This window comes from Oreochromis aureus, linkage group 17, assembly GCF_013358895.1.
Source record: "Oreochromis aureus strain Israel breed Guangdong linkage group 17, ZZ_aureus, whole genome shotgun sequence".
Lineage (NCBI taxonomy): Eukaryota > Metazoa > Chordata > Actinopteri > Cichliformes > Cichlidae > Oreochromis > Oreochromis aureus.
The window spans coordinates 17,526,470-17,544,128 of NC_052958.1; the positions used below are offsets into that span (position 1 = coordinate 17,526,470).

Sequence of the window (17,659 nt, forward strand, 5' to 3'; positions counted from 1 at the left end):
ATCAGATTTTACTCACTATGAATGTCACTTGGTTGTTGGTGCTGGACAGTTTTTGAGCTGACAGGGAGGCAACAGTAACTCAAATAACCACTTTATAACCCAGTTATGAGGAAGAGCATCTCTGAGCGCGCAGTACATCAAATCTTGAAGCAAATGGGCTACAGCAGCAGAAGAGCATACCGGCTGCTGCTCCTGTCAGCTAATCCCAGAAAATTGATTCTGTTAATCTGGACATAGCGTTTTTAGTGGGAGAAACGTTTTGTCACTCATCCAAGGGACTTCTTCAGTCTGGACTGAAACGTTTCTCCCACTGAAAACGGTACGGCCATATGAACAGAATCAACTTTTTGGGATTTACTTACCTGGATGATTGAGGTGGCATCCTGTCAGCTAAGAACAACAGCCTATGTTAACTGAGACTAACATAGGTTAAGTTAACATAGGCTAACAGACCACAGGAGATGGAAAAAATGTTGCCTGGTCTGATGAGTCTTGACTTCTGCTGGGTTAGAATTTAATGTAAAAATCATGAAAGCATGGATCCATCCTTCCTTGTACCAATAGTTCAGGTTGCTGCTACTTGTGTGCAGGACATGCACACTTTTACCCCCTTAGTACCAACTGAGTATCGTTTAAACTCCACAGCCCCCCTGTGTATATTCTTTGACTGTTGCCATCCCTTAACGACCACAGTGTGCATATCTTCTGATGTACTCTGAACTCAAATGCCCTCCACAGTCCAACACAGCACCTTTAGGATGCTCTACTGGAAGCTATCTCTGAGAAATGTTACTGGGACCTTATTGATCCTGTGCCATGTAGAATTAATGTAGTTCAGAAGGCAAAAAGAGGTCCAATCCGGCACTATTAAGGTCAGCTGAACAGATACAAGATGAACAATTATAACTGATTCAGGCTGTTTTTAAGATCTCTTTGAGCATATGTCTATTTTTTTTCTTTTTTTTTGTGAAGTGCCTTCATTAGACTTCCTCACACCTACATTAACTCTTTCCACCATGAAGACCTCCCGTGTTTTAACATCTCAGTATACATCATTAAAGGTGAAATTTGATGACCATTAGAAAGGCAGAGATACCCCTCAATGACTTCTTAATGCACAGCCAGGCCTGAAATAGGACCAAAACCGCTCTATTTGGTGTTCACAGAGGAAAGAGTTCAGGTTTAGTTTTAGTTTAGTTAACTAAAAGTAACTTTAGCAGCTACCTCTGCCCACTGCAGATCTACGTGTTTGCCTCCAAAGCCAGGAGGCACTCAAAAGAGGTGCAGCAGCAGCTGCAGCTGTTGTAGGTCAGGCAAAAACAAAATCCCACACGAAACAGATCAAATAACCGACCCAACCTGTTCCTTAACCCCGCTGTGACACACGAGCGTGAGGACAGACTTTCAGGATGGTTTTTTATTTCACACTGAAAAATGCAGGAGGGGGATCAGGAGGACAAGGCAGACACGGTGACAGGAGAGGGGGGTGGAGGTGGAGGCGGGGCCAGCATCAGGGCTGTCAGACACATGAGAGAAATACACCTTTGTTTCTTTTAATACCGTACCCGTAGAGGCAAACGTAAACTCACAGCAGATCATAAAACTCACACGTTTGAGCCCGACCCTTCCGCTGAGCGTGGCCCTGTAAACACCGACGCAGAGAAAGGGGATGGAACTGTGAGCAGTTCAGAAAACGTCACTGGAAACAGGATTGTGGACGCACGTTCAGCAACATGTCACCTCCTCCGAGTCCCATCAGGGGCGCAGAAGCCCCCACGAGGACAAAAATAAAAGCGCTGATTGTAAAAATAGCTTCACTTCCTTTTCCCGCAGAGCTGTCTCACACACGGATCCGTAAAAAAATCAGCTGATTCGACCTTCAGCTCCACGGTGTGTGTGTGTGTTCAGACAGAAAATCACTCCTGGACAGATTTCACTGTGTGTATTTTACTCCCTGAAACATTAAGGCTCTGATTTCCTGATGTGTATTAAAAACATTTGGATTCATGTTTGTAAACTGGCTGAGCGTGTAGAGCCTGCAGTACTTTTTTGTTTTATTTAAGTTGGTGTTAGTGTTGAATTCCTGGTTTGAGTTTACTACTTGTGAGTATAGTTCCCCCAGTGTTTCCTTATCTGCTCCTCTCTCAGTTTCGTCTTTCTGTTTGTGTCTCAGGCCCAGAAGGGTTTACTACAGAGCAGGCTGAAGGCCTCTTTTTACCTGGTTGAATCACCATCGCAACTTATGCTGGATCAGGTTATGTTCAGAGTTTGGTTTAAAATCTGTGGAAGCTTTTGTATGCCACTGAAAAAAATGGTTATTATCTCAGACGTTTACATTTTTAAGTCGACTAATGGCAAAATGTATTTATTTTTTTTCAGTTGCGAGAACAATCTTCCGTAGGAAACCCTGAGAACATAGAAATGAAACAGAGTCCACTTTTAGTTTGAACTAAAGTGATTCCTTCGTCTGTTAACTGTGTTCAGCTGTTGTTATGCCTCCCAGTGTTTTTAGATACTTATCTGTCTCCAGCGTCCTGTATTTGGGTCCAGACTTTGCAATTTTTAGGGAGTTCTGAATCTTTATTGGATGAGAACAAGTGAGAGGAGACAGGAAAGGAGGAAGAGAACTAAAGGAAGCTGTCTGCAGCCTTTCAGCCTGCAGGTCGCCTGTTATTCTTTATATTATGAATCCATTTTTTCAAATTTTATCCAATTTTATAACATTTTTCGTGTTATTATTATAAATGAATAAAATCAGATGACTGTGGGGGGTTTTCTGCCTGAACACACCGTGCAGTTCTGATTTAAAGTTAAAAAATGTGCAACTAAAACCGTTTTTCTTCTCATACAATCAGAAGTTTCTTCCACATCTACAGAGCGACTGTGATCACGTTTCAGAGTGTGGATGACACCGGGTCTCCCAACCTCAACACTGTAAGGTCTTCATGTTGTTTTAGTGGTTCTGGTACCTGAGTTTTAACAGCAAACAGAGCAGTAAGAATTGTGGGTAATGTACAGTAATGTACAGTAATGTGGACGGATGAGTGACAGAGAGTGTCGTGGGCTGGATTTTCTGCAATGTAACACCGACATAAACACTGTCTCTGCTTAGTGCTCGGTTAAAGCGGTTTCATGTCTAGTCCTTCTCTGGGTTTTGTCTGTCTCTGCCCTCTTCGACGTCCCCCTCTTCCTCCTCCTCGTCTTCATCGTCTCCGAACGTCTGCTCCTCCATGCTGATGAGGGAGTGCGAGCGAGTAGCCACCTGAGCGGCGAGGGCGGAGCTGAAGCTGAGCGCCTCAGAGCCGTGGATCTCCGTCAGTCTGTCCATCACAGAGACGGCGGGGACTTTAGGCTTCAGGAAGCAGTCCAGGCCGTTCTGCCCCTCCCCCTCCTCCAGGACACCATCATACTGGTGCAGCTCTGATGCTCCTCCTCCTCCTCTGCTGCAGACAGACGTTCCTCCCATCTCCGATTGCTCCACACCGCAGCTGAACTCTGTCACGGGGTCGGTGGAGGGGTTAGGCCTCACCCCATCATGTCTTCCTTCCTGCTCCTTCCCTTCATTTCCTGCAGAGCGCTCTGATAGGTGGTTTCCTCCATCGATGGCAGGTTCTCCTGTGCCCACAGATGTCGGATTGTCTGACGGCTGTGTGGAAGCATCTGAACCCTCTGTGTGAACCGAAGGCCCCAAGGCGGCTGCGAGAAAGAAAGAAAGGTAGACGTGGAAGAAGTCAGTCAGACCTGCTGGTGGGGAAACTTGTAGGAATAATAATTATTTATTAGGCTGTGCTGCCAGCTGTAACATAACATTATTAGGGAGCATTAACTCCAAATTTAAGTAATAATAATTTGTTTTGCCTGCATGCATTTAAAAATGTACACGCAGATTTTATGAACTGTCATCCTGATGATCAGTAGACACGTTTTTCAGGCGTCCAGCGCAGACCTTGGTCGCTGAAGAGCAGCTGCTTCCTCTTCATCCTCTCCCCCTCTGACGCACGGAAGCCCAGGACAGCTTTCAGCTCAGACAGGACGCGACGGGACTCCTCCCTCTCCCGCCGCTGCCGCTCCCGCTCCTCCGGTGACAACATGTCAGACCATGACCCTCTGCCTTCGCCATCAGAGTCCGAGTCAGACACGTAGGCCTCCCACTCCTAGTTGAATAAAAGAGTGGGAGAGGCCGACAGCAGGGCAATAACTCATCAGGGGAAGGGGCACGAGTTATACACGTGGTTTCCTGTCCTGTCTTTACACTACTCAACAATCATGCTAAAAATAGCTTCAGATTTAATGTTAAACAGTGGACAGCTGATCTTACCAGCTCCTCCGGCACCGGGTTTCTGTCCAGGATCAGGGGGTAGGATGGAGGAGGATCGGGAACCTCAGGTGGAGGAGGACTGCACTGCTCCAGACCCTCAGCACTGGCTGCACAGAGAGATTTCAGACTAACATTACTGTGGGAAAGCAACAGTTTGGTCACTGTGCAGACAGCTGTGCTCTGGTCTGTTTCTTGTCCTACAATGTGTTTAAGCAACTTCCTTCATGACCGGCAACAGTCTTGAGTCATGGTAAAGGAACGAGGCATAAAAATAGGCCTGAAGTTACGTGAAACCACTGAGCTGATTACGTGGAAGTCACTGTGATGCCCTCACAGTTCGAACCTGAACCTATGCGTTTGACCCGCCTCACCTGTACAGGCGTTGGCTCGTCTCAGCATGCGCTCCACCTGACTGATGGTGTCCTCCCAGCAGCCAGTGCTAGCCTGCATGTGTGGCTGCAGCTGGTGGAGCCGGTCGCTCAAGTCCTGGTAGCCCTCCAGTGTCAACTCCGTCAGCTCCTTGGACACCATTAGCTTCTCCAGGTCGTCCTCCAGGATGATCATCCTGATGATGACAAAGACAAAGAAGGAGGATCTTTATACACAACTTTCTTCTATATGTTCAGCTTTGTTGCTATGGTGACCTTCTATCTCTGAATGGTACACGGTCTCCTTTTATTTAGAACGAGGTTATTCAAGGTTTTCTCACTCGCTGAGCAGCGCCTTCAGGTGCAGCTGCAGGCTTCGGATGGAGGTGTGGAGGGTGTTGAGCTCTCGGCATTTCTCCCTGGCTCGCCCTGTCCTGTCGCAGCCCGTGGTCCTCGGCTGGGTCTCAAAGTGTCTGTGAAAGTCGAAGCTGCGCTGCACTTCGCCGAGACAGCTCGCCAGAGCGTGATGGAGGGGCTCGGTCACGGCGGAGATGGCCCGGTAGAGCGGAGGAGGAGGAGGAGGAAGAGGAGAGGAGGCGTCTTCTGTAGGTCTGACTTCCTCAGACTCCTCTACTCGGCTCGGAGAGAGGAGAAGGGCCAGCCGACGGAAACATTCGGAGCTTTGACCGACCCACAGCTGGAACAGCATCTGCAAGAAGACAAGCCAACGAAGCTGAGATAAATAGCTTCTTTCAGGCGTTCATGCTTCAATATAACCAGCTCTACTCTTTCCTCTCTTTCTTCAGCACTGCTTCAGGCTTTTGAAATTCAGAAGCCAAACTGAGGTCAGAGCATGAATAGACTTTCTTGCATCCTAGTTATTTATCGAGCTCTAGAAGGTCGAAGAAAGTAAGCGATTTGGCTAAAAGTGTCCGAAAAAGTGTCCGAAAATAAACAGGAAACAGAAAGTATATGGCAAAATTCATAATAACAACTGTTTTGGTTAACTGAAATCGGGATTATTTAACAGGGGGAGCAGAGATGTTATCAAAAATCAAAGATTTTTAAACTTTAGAAAAAGAAACAGATGTCTTTAGGGAAAAAAACTGTGCTTTTCCTGATTTTTGTGTTTTAATAATGAGTGGAAGCCAAAGTTGCAAATGCAATGAGAATTTGATTTACTGCCTTTGACCCTCAGGCTTTACCTTCAAGGCAGGCAGGCTATAGTCGTCCGTAAGCTCCTGGGCCTGCTCGTCTCCCAGGTGTTCGATACCCAGGCCGAGCCCCAGCTCCTTCAGAGGCACCGCGGACACGTAGTTGGTCACATTATCGATCTCAGAGTTCAGAGGGAACGTTGATGGGTGTTAAGGACAAGTGATAGAAGTGTGGAAAGTTTCTTTTGCATAAATACATAGAAGTTTATAAATTTCTCCTTTTATATACATCCGTGCGGATCTTTTTGAATCGTTTAAAGCAGTAGCCTTGACTGTCATCAAAGGAAGCTTTGGGATTTCCACCCACACCATCAAAGCCTCGACCGTCAAAGACAATCACATTTCCCTCAGATATGTGACCACGCTTTGATGAAAATGATAAACTCAATTATGAGTGCAGTAAAGGACATTGAAATACTGAAAACCGGAGAAAGAAGAGAAGAAACTGTCCAAATTCAAGCTCCTAAAAGCTTGAAGAACATGAAAATAAAGAATTCACTGACAACAGCATCCACTCCCAGTTATCTCAGGTAAAGGATATGCCTTCAGCATGTGACAGGTGGCCCTACGCGACGCCCTGAAGCCTGAACGCAGCGCCCGGTACAAGGCCTTCCTCAGTCCGATGAGCTGCTGGCCACGTGGCCCCGCCCCCGGCCCCGCCCTGCTAAAGGAGCTGGCCGCACTCACCCTGTCGAGCAAACTTGACAAGTGAAATGTGATACAACTGTGGAGACGTCCCAAAGAGGCAGGGGGGCAACACACAACACTGAACACCACATCACAGAAGACGAGACAAAGACACTGAGACGGGTTAGAAACGCTGGAGTGTCAGAAACAAGCAGGTGTGACAGGAACAGCTACGTAACTCAACGCGCAATCTTTACTTAAACGAATCAATACTTTAATATTAACCCAAGCTAGCAGCATGTAAATAGCTGTCCAAAGGTAACCAAATCCATCCTCCAGCAGCTTTTGTGTAAAAAAGGTGGAGGCGGAAGAGGACTTCTGCAGGTCTGTTAGTCCTGGTGCAAAACACTACAATATAGTGATTAGAAAATAAAAATTAGAATATTTTACATATTTTAAACAAAGATCTAGAAGCAGACGGACAACTTCAGGGAAACAACAATTTGATAAACATATCACTTATATGGATGGATTCAAAAATGACTCCACTTGGTCACTTAGGGGTTAAAAAAAAACAGAAAAGGCTCATCATCACTGATTCGAGTAAAATGTGGACACAGAGGAGTACACAGAGACATCAGAGGGGAAAACAATTCAAGGCTATGCATGTAGGTGTGCCCTTTTAATCCTCTGAAATTACTGTGTGTGATGGGATGCACTACCAGGAGCTCCACACTGTTCTTTCAACTTCCAAGCAGAAAAACTGAGCCTTTCAGAATAAAAGACCTGAAGGAGGCGCTATCAGAAGGAAGCATCACTGATAAGTCAACCAAATGTCAGGGCGCTGATAGTTTACAACTTGTGTTACAGTAAAATGTAGACTGTTCGAAAAGCTGTGAGTAATGTTACCATATTTGCATGTAGCCTGTGAGCACATTTGTCAAATGAGCCATAGATATATATACACAAAGATGCCCTTTTATATCAAAAGAGTGCTTATATCTATGAACATTAGCTTCTAGCAGCTAAATAACCACCAGACACAGTGAACTATGAATTTTTGGCAAAAGGCATTTTGTTTTATATCGTGATGCTGATTGTTTTCCCCTTGTTTATTGACTGTGACATACAGTGCATCATCCCTACAGACAGACAGAGACCATAGTAGGCTAAAAATCAACGATTAACCAAGATAAACACAGAGGGTAACTAATGGTTAGGACACAGAATTAGTTTAGCATAAACAGTAAATATGGGACACAACATTCTGTAAATGCCCGCCGTAACTACACTGATCAGTTGATGTGTGGGTGGATGTAAAACAAGCACACTTACAGGGTGAAACCTCTGGAGATGACTTCAGTCTCCTGCACCAGACGCAGGGCTTTTCGGGACAGCCCCGTCAGGGTCTTGCCGTTGTGAACCAGAGTCTGGAGCTGGGTGGCCCTGGTGTGGACGGCTCTCTGCATACGGCCCTGTCTCCACAACGTGACCATCCTCAGTCCCACCCAGCCCAGCAGGGCTAAGCCCCACGGAGCTGCAGCCAGCGACCACAGGCCCCCAGACACGGAGCAGAGCCCCAGCAGCACTGAGGCCAGGCCGACCAGCCCGGCCATGTCCCTGAGAGACGAGCATAGGGAGGAATCATGACCCTGTCAACATTTATATGTACTGAGCCCGGATGAAAGGGCAACAATTTTACATGTTAGTGTTAGATTATTAGAGTTGGGGAGTACGTGGGAGTAAACAGCTGTATAATGTCTTCTGTGGTTCTGGAGTCACATTAATTAAAGCTATAACGATCATGCACCACATCCTCCTGTGTGTGATGCAATTTATATCTGCACTGGATTTTCTCCAGCATCAGCATTTATCAAACATTGTCAAAAGTTCCTCTTTTCGAAGCTCTTTGATGTAAAACTCCCACTTAGATGCTGAATTTTCATGAATCATTAAAAATAATGAACACAGAGGTTTATTCTTGACCTCAGAGAGACCTTTTCACTTAAAAGCTTTATGAAACATCAATTTTAGCCAAAAGAATTTTGAATTGTAAGAGCCTTATTGACAGAATAAGACTTTTCACCTGTAAAACTTAATAATAGAGACTTTAAATGCAACCAACTTCATAAAGACAATAATCTTTATTTATTTTCTGTCAAACTTTAGTCCCACCCCTCACTACATCGACCACTTGAAACAACACTCCCCTTAAAGGCCACCTGCTATTTAAGCCAGTTTTCTTATGATTGGCTGCCCCTTGTAAACTGAAGGATTGAAGGTGGGGCTTCTGTGCCAATGAAAGCCTACAGAATAGCTAACCAAGTTTCATATGATAAGAATTTTGGTCAAAAATTTGACATTTAGTTTTGTGGAAGATATCAAATACCTTGGATGCAAAAGAAATGTAATTCAATATTTGTGAAAGGGGGTTCGACTCTATAATTTTGGACATTTTAGTTTCTGTTCCTGTTATTTCGCCCTCATACTGTATATTCTTGTGTCTGTTTCAAAGTGGCGTACCATAGGGAGGGCTTGGCGATGAGGCTCGGTCTAGGCAAGGTGTTCGCCCTGCGAGGCGAGCCAGAGGGCGAGGAGCCGAGGGTTAGCAGACTTGGGTCTAAGAGCTCGATCAGCTCCACGTCCTCCTGCAGCAGCACGTCCTGGTCCAGAATGCACCTGACCGAGTACTGGCCGAACATGCAGTCCTGCAGAGGGCAAAAAAAAAAAGAAAAGTTTATTTTAAAAAAAACAAAACAAAAAACCCCCCACCAAAAACACGAACTGTAGGCGCTGGTTTCAGTGCCAGTCTTCCTGCACCTACCAGCTTCTGGTCCAGCTTGCGAGATGCTGCCGCCTGGTGAAACGGGCTCCATCTCCATAAGGCCTCAGCCAGTCTCCACAAGCCCTGCAGATTACACACAAGGGAAAAGTTTGGATCATTTAGATCAGGAATCCCTTCCAGCTTGATGCATTATTTTATCCCGCCTGTAGTAAATAAAAGAATAGTGAATGAGTGAAATATTCCACTATGTATCACCTGTATGCCTTTTTATTTACCAACATATTTATTACATTTTTAACACAAAACAAACAAAAAGACATACAACAGCCTGGCCTGATTGAGAAAACCTCAATCAGGCCAACAAAGTACACAGTTATCATAATGAAAAAAGGCTATGTTAATTTAAAAAACACAAGAAAACCTTCAATAAATGATAAAGAACCATTCTCTACTCTCCGATCCAAATACTTCCCTTCAAAAATTTCAAATTTAAGTGTGTCATTCAGTTCAGTGACTCAGATGCACTGGAAACCATTGACCTGCTGGATCACTGCTCTGCACCCACATGTCTTCAGACTGTTTTGGTTTGCTTCGAGTCCTAGAACGAGTGTGCAAACACACTGATGATAGAAAAAATAAAAATAAAAATCCCAAAAAAAAAAAAAAAAGGTATCCCAGGAGACAAAGCCTTTCAGGCAACCACAATAAGTGCAATGTGTGTTTGTGAAACACCCACGAGTCTTTTATAGCAGCACCAGGGCACAAAAGCCACACAACCGCTTCACTTTGCTGAATTTCTAGTTTCGTGTTTACACTTTCTGCCTCAACAAGACTACCTTTTATCCTTTCAAAATGCAGGCTGGACATAGGAAAAGGACGGGCTCCTTTGATTCCAGAAATATGAAAAGTTTGTACGCCCTTCATTCGACACAATGCAGACACACTTCTGTTTTATTTCTCGCTTCCTAGGAGTCTGGATTCCTAGCACAGTAAGATATACGATAAACTGAGACGACGAGCCTCTGGCTTTTTGGTATGTTGTAACGTATTTTTTCATGCGCGGCTAAAAGTCTAAAAACCAAATCCAACCCGTGTACTAGTCATGAATAGGATTTTCTTTTCACTAATCTGCTTAGTGTTGCTTAGTGGTATCAGTGAAACGCTTTGTTAAAAGAATAGGACTCATTTTGAAAGATGTTTGCGGCCTGGAGGCTTTGGTTCTTGTTCTGCTAATGGTACAAAAAAAAAAAAGGAGGCTAGCCTGGAGGGTAGCGTGATAACATCATCTGAAGTGTGCATGTGCTCCAGTTTACAGCAGAAGCAGGGGGTTATTGATCCGACATGGGCAGCCAGGCCACTCTGACCCTTTTTCTCTGGGGATGAAAAAAGACAAGCCAAAGTGTTATTAGTCTAAAGGCCGCGGTCATATTGATTACTGATCAGAGAGTGAGTCTGACCCATACAGTCATAGTGCATACAGTCTAACCCAGACTGTATGCACTGCCAGTGTGGACCACAACTCCGTTCACTCTGATTCTTACTATCAATATAACCATGCCTGTACTTTCACTGCAGCTTCAGTCTTATTGGTGCTCATCACTAGTCGTCTCACAGGTGTGGAAAGTATAATAAACACCTGAAATACCTGTGGCTTCTGCATTAACAGCAACGTGTAGTTCTCAGGTTACAGTGCAGGGTTTGCAGCTATGATGTACCTGTGGTTCAGATTTAACACAGAAGCATAAATGCACTGTTGACTGTCTCCGTGGCTGTGAGTCAGCTGCCTCCAAACGTGCTGTGTTTGCAATAACCATCCTCAACTTCTTAAATATCCTCCAGACAAACAGCCTCCATATAACAGTGATTAAAAACACAAAACAAATTCTGAATATAGTAAAAGCAAAACTAAAATTAAAGATTTTCAACAATATAAAAACAAAACTGAAATGACCAAACTAACTGAAGGTAAACTCAAAGCAAGCCTCAAAATGAAACTGAAAGAAAAGCTCATTTGAAAATGCAAAATTATAACAACTCTGGCAACACAGAAATAGATCAACAGTTTAAACTGTGAAAATGTCTCTAAGAAGTTGGGACAGAGCTGTGTTTACCACTGTGCAGCATTCCCTCTTCTTTTAAAAACAGTCTGTAAACATCTGGGAACTAAACATCTGCTGGGCTTTCGGGAGAGAAATGTCCTGTTCTTGTCTGATAGAGGATTCTAGCTACTCAACAATCCTGGGTCTTCTTCTGGGTATTTTTCCCTTCACGATGCTCCAGAAGATCTGGATTACAGGCAGACTAGTTCAGCACTCTGACGTCATGATGTTGTAACAGCTGCAGTACGTGGCTCAGCATTGTCTTGCTGAAATATGAAAGGTCTTCCATGAAACAGACTGGAACTTGGTGAACTTCTTTAATAAGAAACTCTGCCTTACTTAGATGCTCTTTCTCATTCCCAGTCATGTCACTGACCTGTTGCCAATGAACTGAATTATTTGCAATATGTTCCTCAAGCTGTTTCTTTTTAGTACAATTTCCTTTTCCAGCCTTTTGTTGCTTCCATCTCAACATTTTGAGACATGTCGCTGTCATCAAAATTTTAAATTATTTTTCCTAAAATGGTCAATTTTTTCAGTTTAAACATTATGCAATCTATGTTCTACTGTGAATAAAATAAGGCTTTATGGGATTTTACAACACCCAACTTTTTTTGGAACTATGGTTGTATTTGGACCTATAATTAAAGTAAGGAAGCACAATAAAGAAGTACATGAGAGGGAAGCATTATTCATTCATCAGTAGTGTAACTTCGGGAATAATGCCACCTCAAAAACAGAATAAACAAACAGCTTATTTTTCAGAATCTTTAAACATGCTGTGCATTTACCCCGTGTCAGGGTCAGGATTTTACTGTAATGAGATCTGTCTATGTGGTCGAATCGTTTTTGCTTCAGCTCCAGCTTTATCTGGACTCCAGGAAACGGATCACGGAGGAACAACCAAAAAGCTTTCCTGCCTGATCTGAGTCCCTCATCCTCCTTAACTCCTTAGAACAACAGTGCACTGCAGGGAGGAAGCATGACACATACGGAAAGTTCCTGAACACCATTTCCCATTTCAGGAGGAGGGGAGGCTGAGTTATGTTGTCCTGAGCTTCCCATCCTCAGACTGAATCACAGGCTGCTCCAAACCGCAGGCATTTACGGTTAGCATGATGAAAGCACCGTTAAAAATTCAGGAGTTTAAATCTTTTAATTGCAGAAAAAAAAAGCCCGTAGCACACATGTGAGCATCAGCGCACACACACAGGCTGTAAACGGACGCTCACAGAGGCAGGAATTACGTCAGGCAGAAAGCAGCGTGTCAGTAATCGCATTCAGGCGTTCTCTTCTGAGAATCAGAGCAGCAGCAGGGAGAGAAAAATATACCTGAATCTGTGTGCAGGAAGGCCTGCTCTCAATGTCTGACCAAAGTGAAACATATAAACACAACTCACGCAGCCGCCGTCTGTGGACGACTGCATGTCAATATATGCGAGGAGTCAATATCCAGATCAATTACTTTCTGTCTGACTGCACAAACGTGCACACATGCTGCATGGTCAGGGCTGCAGAAAGCATGGTTAGAGCAACAACCTAACCTGATGAGGGCTTATTTGGCAATGAATAAGAGGTTTTATGTGACCTAAAACTTAATGTGCAGCCTATCTGAGCTCTAACAGAGAGCTGGTGTCAGAAACTGATCCACGTAAAGCATGCTGCAGTGTTTGGCTCGTAATATGTTCTGAAAGGGCAAACAGATTTTTCTCAGTTTTCTTTCTTTTTCGGGTCCATTGTTATTAATGTTAATAAGGATATTGTTAAATCTTATTGCTATTGCTATTTTTTCATTAATTAGAGGCAAATAAAAGGAAAGGTTCCACCATCTGAACAGTTTATATCTAATAAAAAAAAATTAACCTTTTTTGGACTTTTAATACCTTAAAGATCTTAACTTTTTCTCATTTTTCACTATTTTCAGACACTTTACAGACCAATGAATAAATGAAATGATCCAAAAATAAAACAAGAAATATTATTTTTGTTAATAATTTCTGTAATATATTTAATATATATGTAATTTCTTGTGTTTTATGTAATGTATTTTCCTTCTATGGATCATGAGTGTGCAATAAAGATTAACTGACTGTAAGGTCGGAGCAGAGATGGTGGATGTCAAGCAGTAAAAATTTATTTTAAGCTGAATCTGTGTTCCATTCACTCAACCATGTAACACATTTTTGTTTAACAAATGGCCAGAAGTGAGATTACAAAAGCACAGACTACTGTTAATTTGTGCATTTATTTCATTTTCAGACATTTTATAGACCAATCAACCAGGTAAATAATCAACAAAACAGAAATTAAGAATTATTCCTAAACTCCAATATCCTATTTTAAAACTAACTTAACATTGGATTTTACTCTGACTTTGTAAGATTTTTTCCACAGAGGAATGACGCAAAACTGTTTTTTATACATTTTAAACAAACTAATTATGTTCTTCAGCTAACAAACACATTGCTTCAAAGATCCCTGTGGTTTTTTCCCACCCTTTTTGAAGAATGAATAACTGCTTTTATGTTCTTTGTCACTCATGGATAGTGTTTTGATAACAAGTTCTATCTGCAAAGCCTTTTATTGTATTTTAAGATCATGTCTGTGTCTGGTTTGTGTGTCACTTGGGAGCAACGTGTTAGAGGTTTGATTTAGATCAAGTGGTTGGTAGTCTGGTGTTTCTGGGAGAGGATGTGGGGAACTCACTGAGGTTTTCTGTGGGTCTTCACCGGGAGAGGTGAGGTCTCCCTCTTGCTCGCCATATTCCTCCTCCTGTGATGCCGTCGGACATGCCTCAAAGTCTGTGTGCCCTAGATCCTGCAGATACTGGAAAAGAGGAGAGTTCTGCAAAGAGAGAAAGAAAGAGACCGGTTAAGGAGGGGGGAAATTGCATAAAACAGAGCCGGACGGATGAAGACTGGGAGAAGGAGAGGAAATGTGATGATTAGATTAATCAGCTGGATTCAGGGTGAGCTGACACTCATCCCGATTTTTGCCCCAGTTTGTCTTGCCGTGAATAAAAAGACGAGGGAAAGGCAGAGACTTTCCTTCAGCTGAGTCTCCACCCTCTCTCCCATGCACCTTACTTCTCTACTCTGGGAGGATGTGAATCTGGAAATCATCTCACACTCACACAGATGTCAGCAGGCACCTAGTTCTTCTCTCCTCGAGTCTAAGCACAAGTTGTCATGTTATAATCCTGTCCTGTCAGAGAGGTATAAACAGAGGTATCGCTGCCTGCTTTAAGAAAGCTCAGAAGCAAATCAGCCATGCAGTAAGCAGAAAAATATCCCCCTGCTAAAATTTGCCCAAACGATGTCTGACCCAGTTCTCCTCCCCAGCTGCTCCTCTGCTGCCCAGCTGCAGCTCTGATAAGCCAACATAAAAACGCATATAGCACCAGCCTGGGCAGACGGTTAAACAAATATTAACTGCCACTCACATGCATGGTCACACGAAGTCGCAGCTCATGTTGTCATCATCCTGGATGTAGAGGTGTCTGTGTCATTTTTCAGAACCGACGCATTGGATGTGGTCATCCCCACCCCACCTCTTAGTAGTGATGAAACACCAACAAACAATGCGCACAACTAGCCCGGCTCAGCCCCTTCTCATGACCACCAAAGCTCCTTGGCAGGAACACGGTTAAGCAGCCAGCCAAATATGTGGAAATGCTTAGGATTGGCAGTACATGGCAACGGGGCAAACGACAGGACTGATACCTAGCTCGGCTAGCTAATGAACTGGGCTCATAGCTCCTATATTTAGCCCAGAACTCAAGCGGTATGACAAAGCATCGTTTGCAAGTTTTGCTAACAAACAGCGGTGGTAATACGTACCTCAAACACCACATCTTCGTCAAACTCCTCAGTCATTGCTCTCCGCCATCAACACACAGCCCGTTTAGCATTCTGAAGTTGTAGGCAACAGTAATCAGGGTAGGAGCAGCGGCTGAGAAGTTAGTTGTTAGCCGGTTGCTAAAGCTCGCCTACAACTTCCATAATGCCCCTGTGTCTTCCAAACGCCGAAAACGAACGTTCGGCTCGATTCGCTGTGGAGCGCCTCAGGTGGTCACGAGAGGTAGTGTGGTTTCCCATCCGTTAATGCAAGGGGGCACAGGAGAGTGACGTTTTCGAAAATTAGCGCGCAATAAACGGAAGTTATCTTCAAAATAAAATTCTTCATGGTTTTAACACTTCAGAGTGCTAAGATTTTCAGCAAAACAACTGTAATTGCGATATATTTTAATGAACTCGTATGTTTGAAGACAATGTGCTAACATATACGCTTTACTTCACAATTTAATTTTCTATACGTCTTTTTTGAAATGTAATGTATTTTGTAAACTAGAACCGGAAATCTGTTGTTTGTTATGTCCAATTTTGGATTTACGCAGTTGAAGGAAAAGCACCGTGGCTGAAAACTTGGAAAAATGGGAAAAGTAGCAGGCGTTAAGACTTTATCCGCGCATCCGCTGGCGAGATAAGGAACCACAGAGATGGATCTGCATGTTTTACCCACGGAGCGGATTTCACGCTGACAATAATGTCGAAGGAGGAAAAAACGCAGATTTTCTCGCAATTCCATTGAAAGTAAATTTACTCATGGAGAGAGGAGCAAGTCGGGAGTCATGAGCACAGGTTTGTGTCGTGGGGGAGCTGTAAAAAAATCTGCTTTGCAAGCGCTTTTTGTGGCAATAAAAGTAAATGTAATGTCCTTTAGTTTATTCGTGATACTTTTTCAGAAAGGAATGGTCAATTTCCACGCTGTAGCAGTCGGTAGCACCACTCTATTTTTATCCAGCCAGAGTTAATTACAGTTTTTCTTAATAACAGCTTCCAAAAAGACATAAAAGTGAACTGTTCCGACCTCAGTTTGAGTGCTTTGTAAAAACTCAGTGAAAAACAGCAGTTTCTTTTTGTTATCTAAATCTCTGTTGCAGCTGGAGGGGGTTAAATCCTTTGTCTCAAAACATCTGTCCTGCTGTTCCTGAAACATGTCGGACTTAATATCAAGCTGCAGCCCAAACCTCTCACGAAAAGCAGCAAACATGTCTCTGGATGAAAGTCTTTTCATTTCATTAGGGGGTTATGATTTTTAAACGTTTTAATAAAGATGCCTGGCGTTGTCTTACACATTCCGTTTTAAAACATGCGAATTCAAAGTTGCTTCCTTTATAAATATGGTTGTGTGTCTTCCAAAGTGTAGTTTATGACTTTACATGCTGTTGTTGCATACGCTGACAGATTCGGCTCATAGATAAAACACCAAGAAACAATAAGATTAAAAGTTGCGTATCCACACTCTCCTCACCAACACCGCCATCCATCGTGGGGTTTTTCTTAAGTTTGGGTGAAGCACTTCGCAAAGTTTACGTTTACTAACATGAAGTGTGCGCCGAATTGAAGGGTGGTTCTCGCTGATCAGAAAAAAAATCAATCACTATTTATTACTAGTTATTAGTGGTTGCAGTCACAGCGAATTAATGTTTTGCGATGTTTTTTGAAGGGAATTTGGTTGGAGCCAGGCTCTCAGCTGCAACCGGAGAGCGGTTTTTGATCGTTGGCCTTTTCCGAAACATCCGCTCGATGACTCGACTTCTCGTGGTGTCGGCCAGCCAACAGTTTGAACCAACAGAGCGGAAAATATAGCCTACAATCCTAATTCAGAGGGTTTAAAAAAAATAATTAATGAATATACTCTTTTTTTCTTTTTTAACCTTTATTTAATCAGATTATTTCCTAATAGAATTAGGAATGCTACGCAAGGATTTGTTTTTTCAGGAATACAAACTGTCAGGAAGAAGAGTAGGAAATGCTCTTGAGTACACAGGTCTATCGACAAATAAGAATCAGCTGTGACTTATTTAAGGACAAATTGGACTAAGAAGAGATAATACAGTAAAAGCCAAGGTTATTATAGTGGACTGATACAACATTAAACAACAACACTGAACATTTTCAAACAGAAATATAAACTGAACTGATAGAGAAATAAATAAAATATTTTAAAAATTATCAGAAAATGCAAACTATGATAAGAAATCTTGTCCAGCCATACCAAATGTGTCAGAAATTAAGCATGTATGAATCAAATAATCTAGATTTGCTGCCACATTCAAACTTTTGATACGTCAGTTCACACTCATAAGTAAATACTTTGTTATAAAGGGGAAGATGGTACAAAATAGATGAAAATTACTCATTTCCTATCTTCGCCCTGTCAGTGACCTTGTGACCTGATCTTGC

General features: G+C 43.1%; 2 protein-coding genes across 4 annotated transcripts in view; one reads left to right on the top strand and one right to left on the bottom strand.

Moving 5' to 3' along the window:
* Positions 1-1,402: 1,402 nt before the first annotated feature.
* Positions 1,403-15,467, bottom strand: vezt (vezatin, adherens junctions transmembrane protein). Of its 3 annotated transcripts, none has more exons than XM_031746324.2 (12): positions 15,251-15,467; positions 14,118-14,255; positions 9,352-9,435; positions 9,051-9,235; positions 7,863-8,147; positions 6,442-6,588; positions 5,892-6,039; positions 5,028-5,395; positions 4,690-4,883; positions 4,319-4,425; positions 3,947-4,154; positions 1,403-3,696 (listed from the first exon to the last, which is right to left on the bottom strand). In XM_031746324.2, the coding sequence occupies exons 1-12, from the start codon at positions 15,284-15,286 to the stop codon at positions 3,137-3,139; spliced, it is 2,460 nt and encodes an 819-aa protein (XP_031602184.1). In that variant the 5' UTR covers positions 15,287-15,467; the 3' UTR covers positions 1,403-3,136. The 3 variants fall into 3 exon arrangements, with proteins under 3 accessions (XP_031602184.1, XP_031602183.1, XP_039457163.1); XM_031746323.2 differs by having other exon boundaries at positions 6,442-6,600; XM_039601229.1 differs by lacking the exon at positions 15,251-15,467 and adding an exon at positions 14,854-15,162 and having other exon boundaries at positions 6,442-6,600.
* Positions 15,468-15,808: 341 nt separating this feature from the next.
* The window catches only part of fgd6 (FYVE, RhoGEF and PH domain containing 6), a 29,895-nt gene continuing 28,044 nt past the window's right edge, over positions 15,809-17,659 (top strand). Inside the window, exon 1 of the mRNA XM_031746369.2 lies at positions 15,809-16,051. Coding sequence (XP_031602229.1) covers positions 16,042-16,051 — 10 coding nt within the window. The 5' untranslated portion in view covers positions 15,809-16,041. The remainder of the gene's footprint in view (positions 16,052-17,659) is intronic.

What these genes read in the sequence shown, in the direction of transcription:
- vezt (XM_031746323.2), bottom strand. Translation starts at nt 15,286, where the DNA reads ATGACTGAGGAGTTTGACGAAGATGTGGTGTTTGAG. An exon ending in ATCTCCAGAGGTTTCACCCT is followed by an intron (nt 6,601 to 7,862) that starts GTAAGTGTGCTT and finishes TCACTTGTCAAG; the next exon opens with TTTGCTCGACAGGGTGAGTG. An exon ending in ACGAGCCAACGCCTGTACAG is followed by an intron (nt 4,426 to 4,689) that starts GTGAGGCGGGTC and finishes CTCTCTGTGCAG; the next exon opens with CCAGTGCTGAGGGTCTGGAG.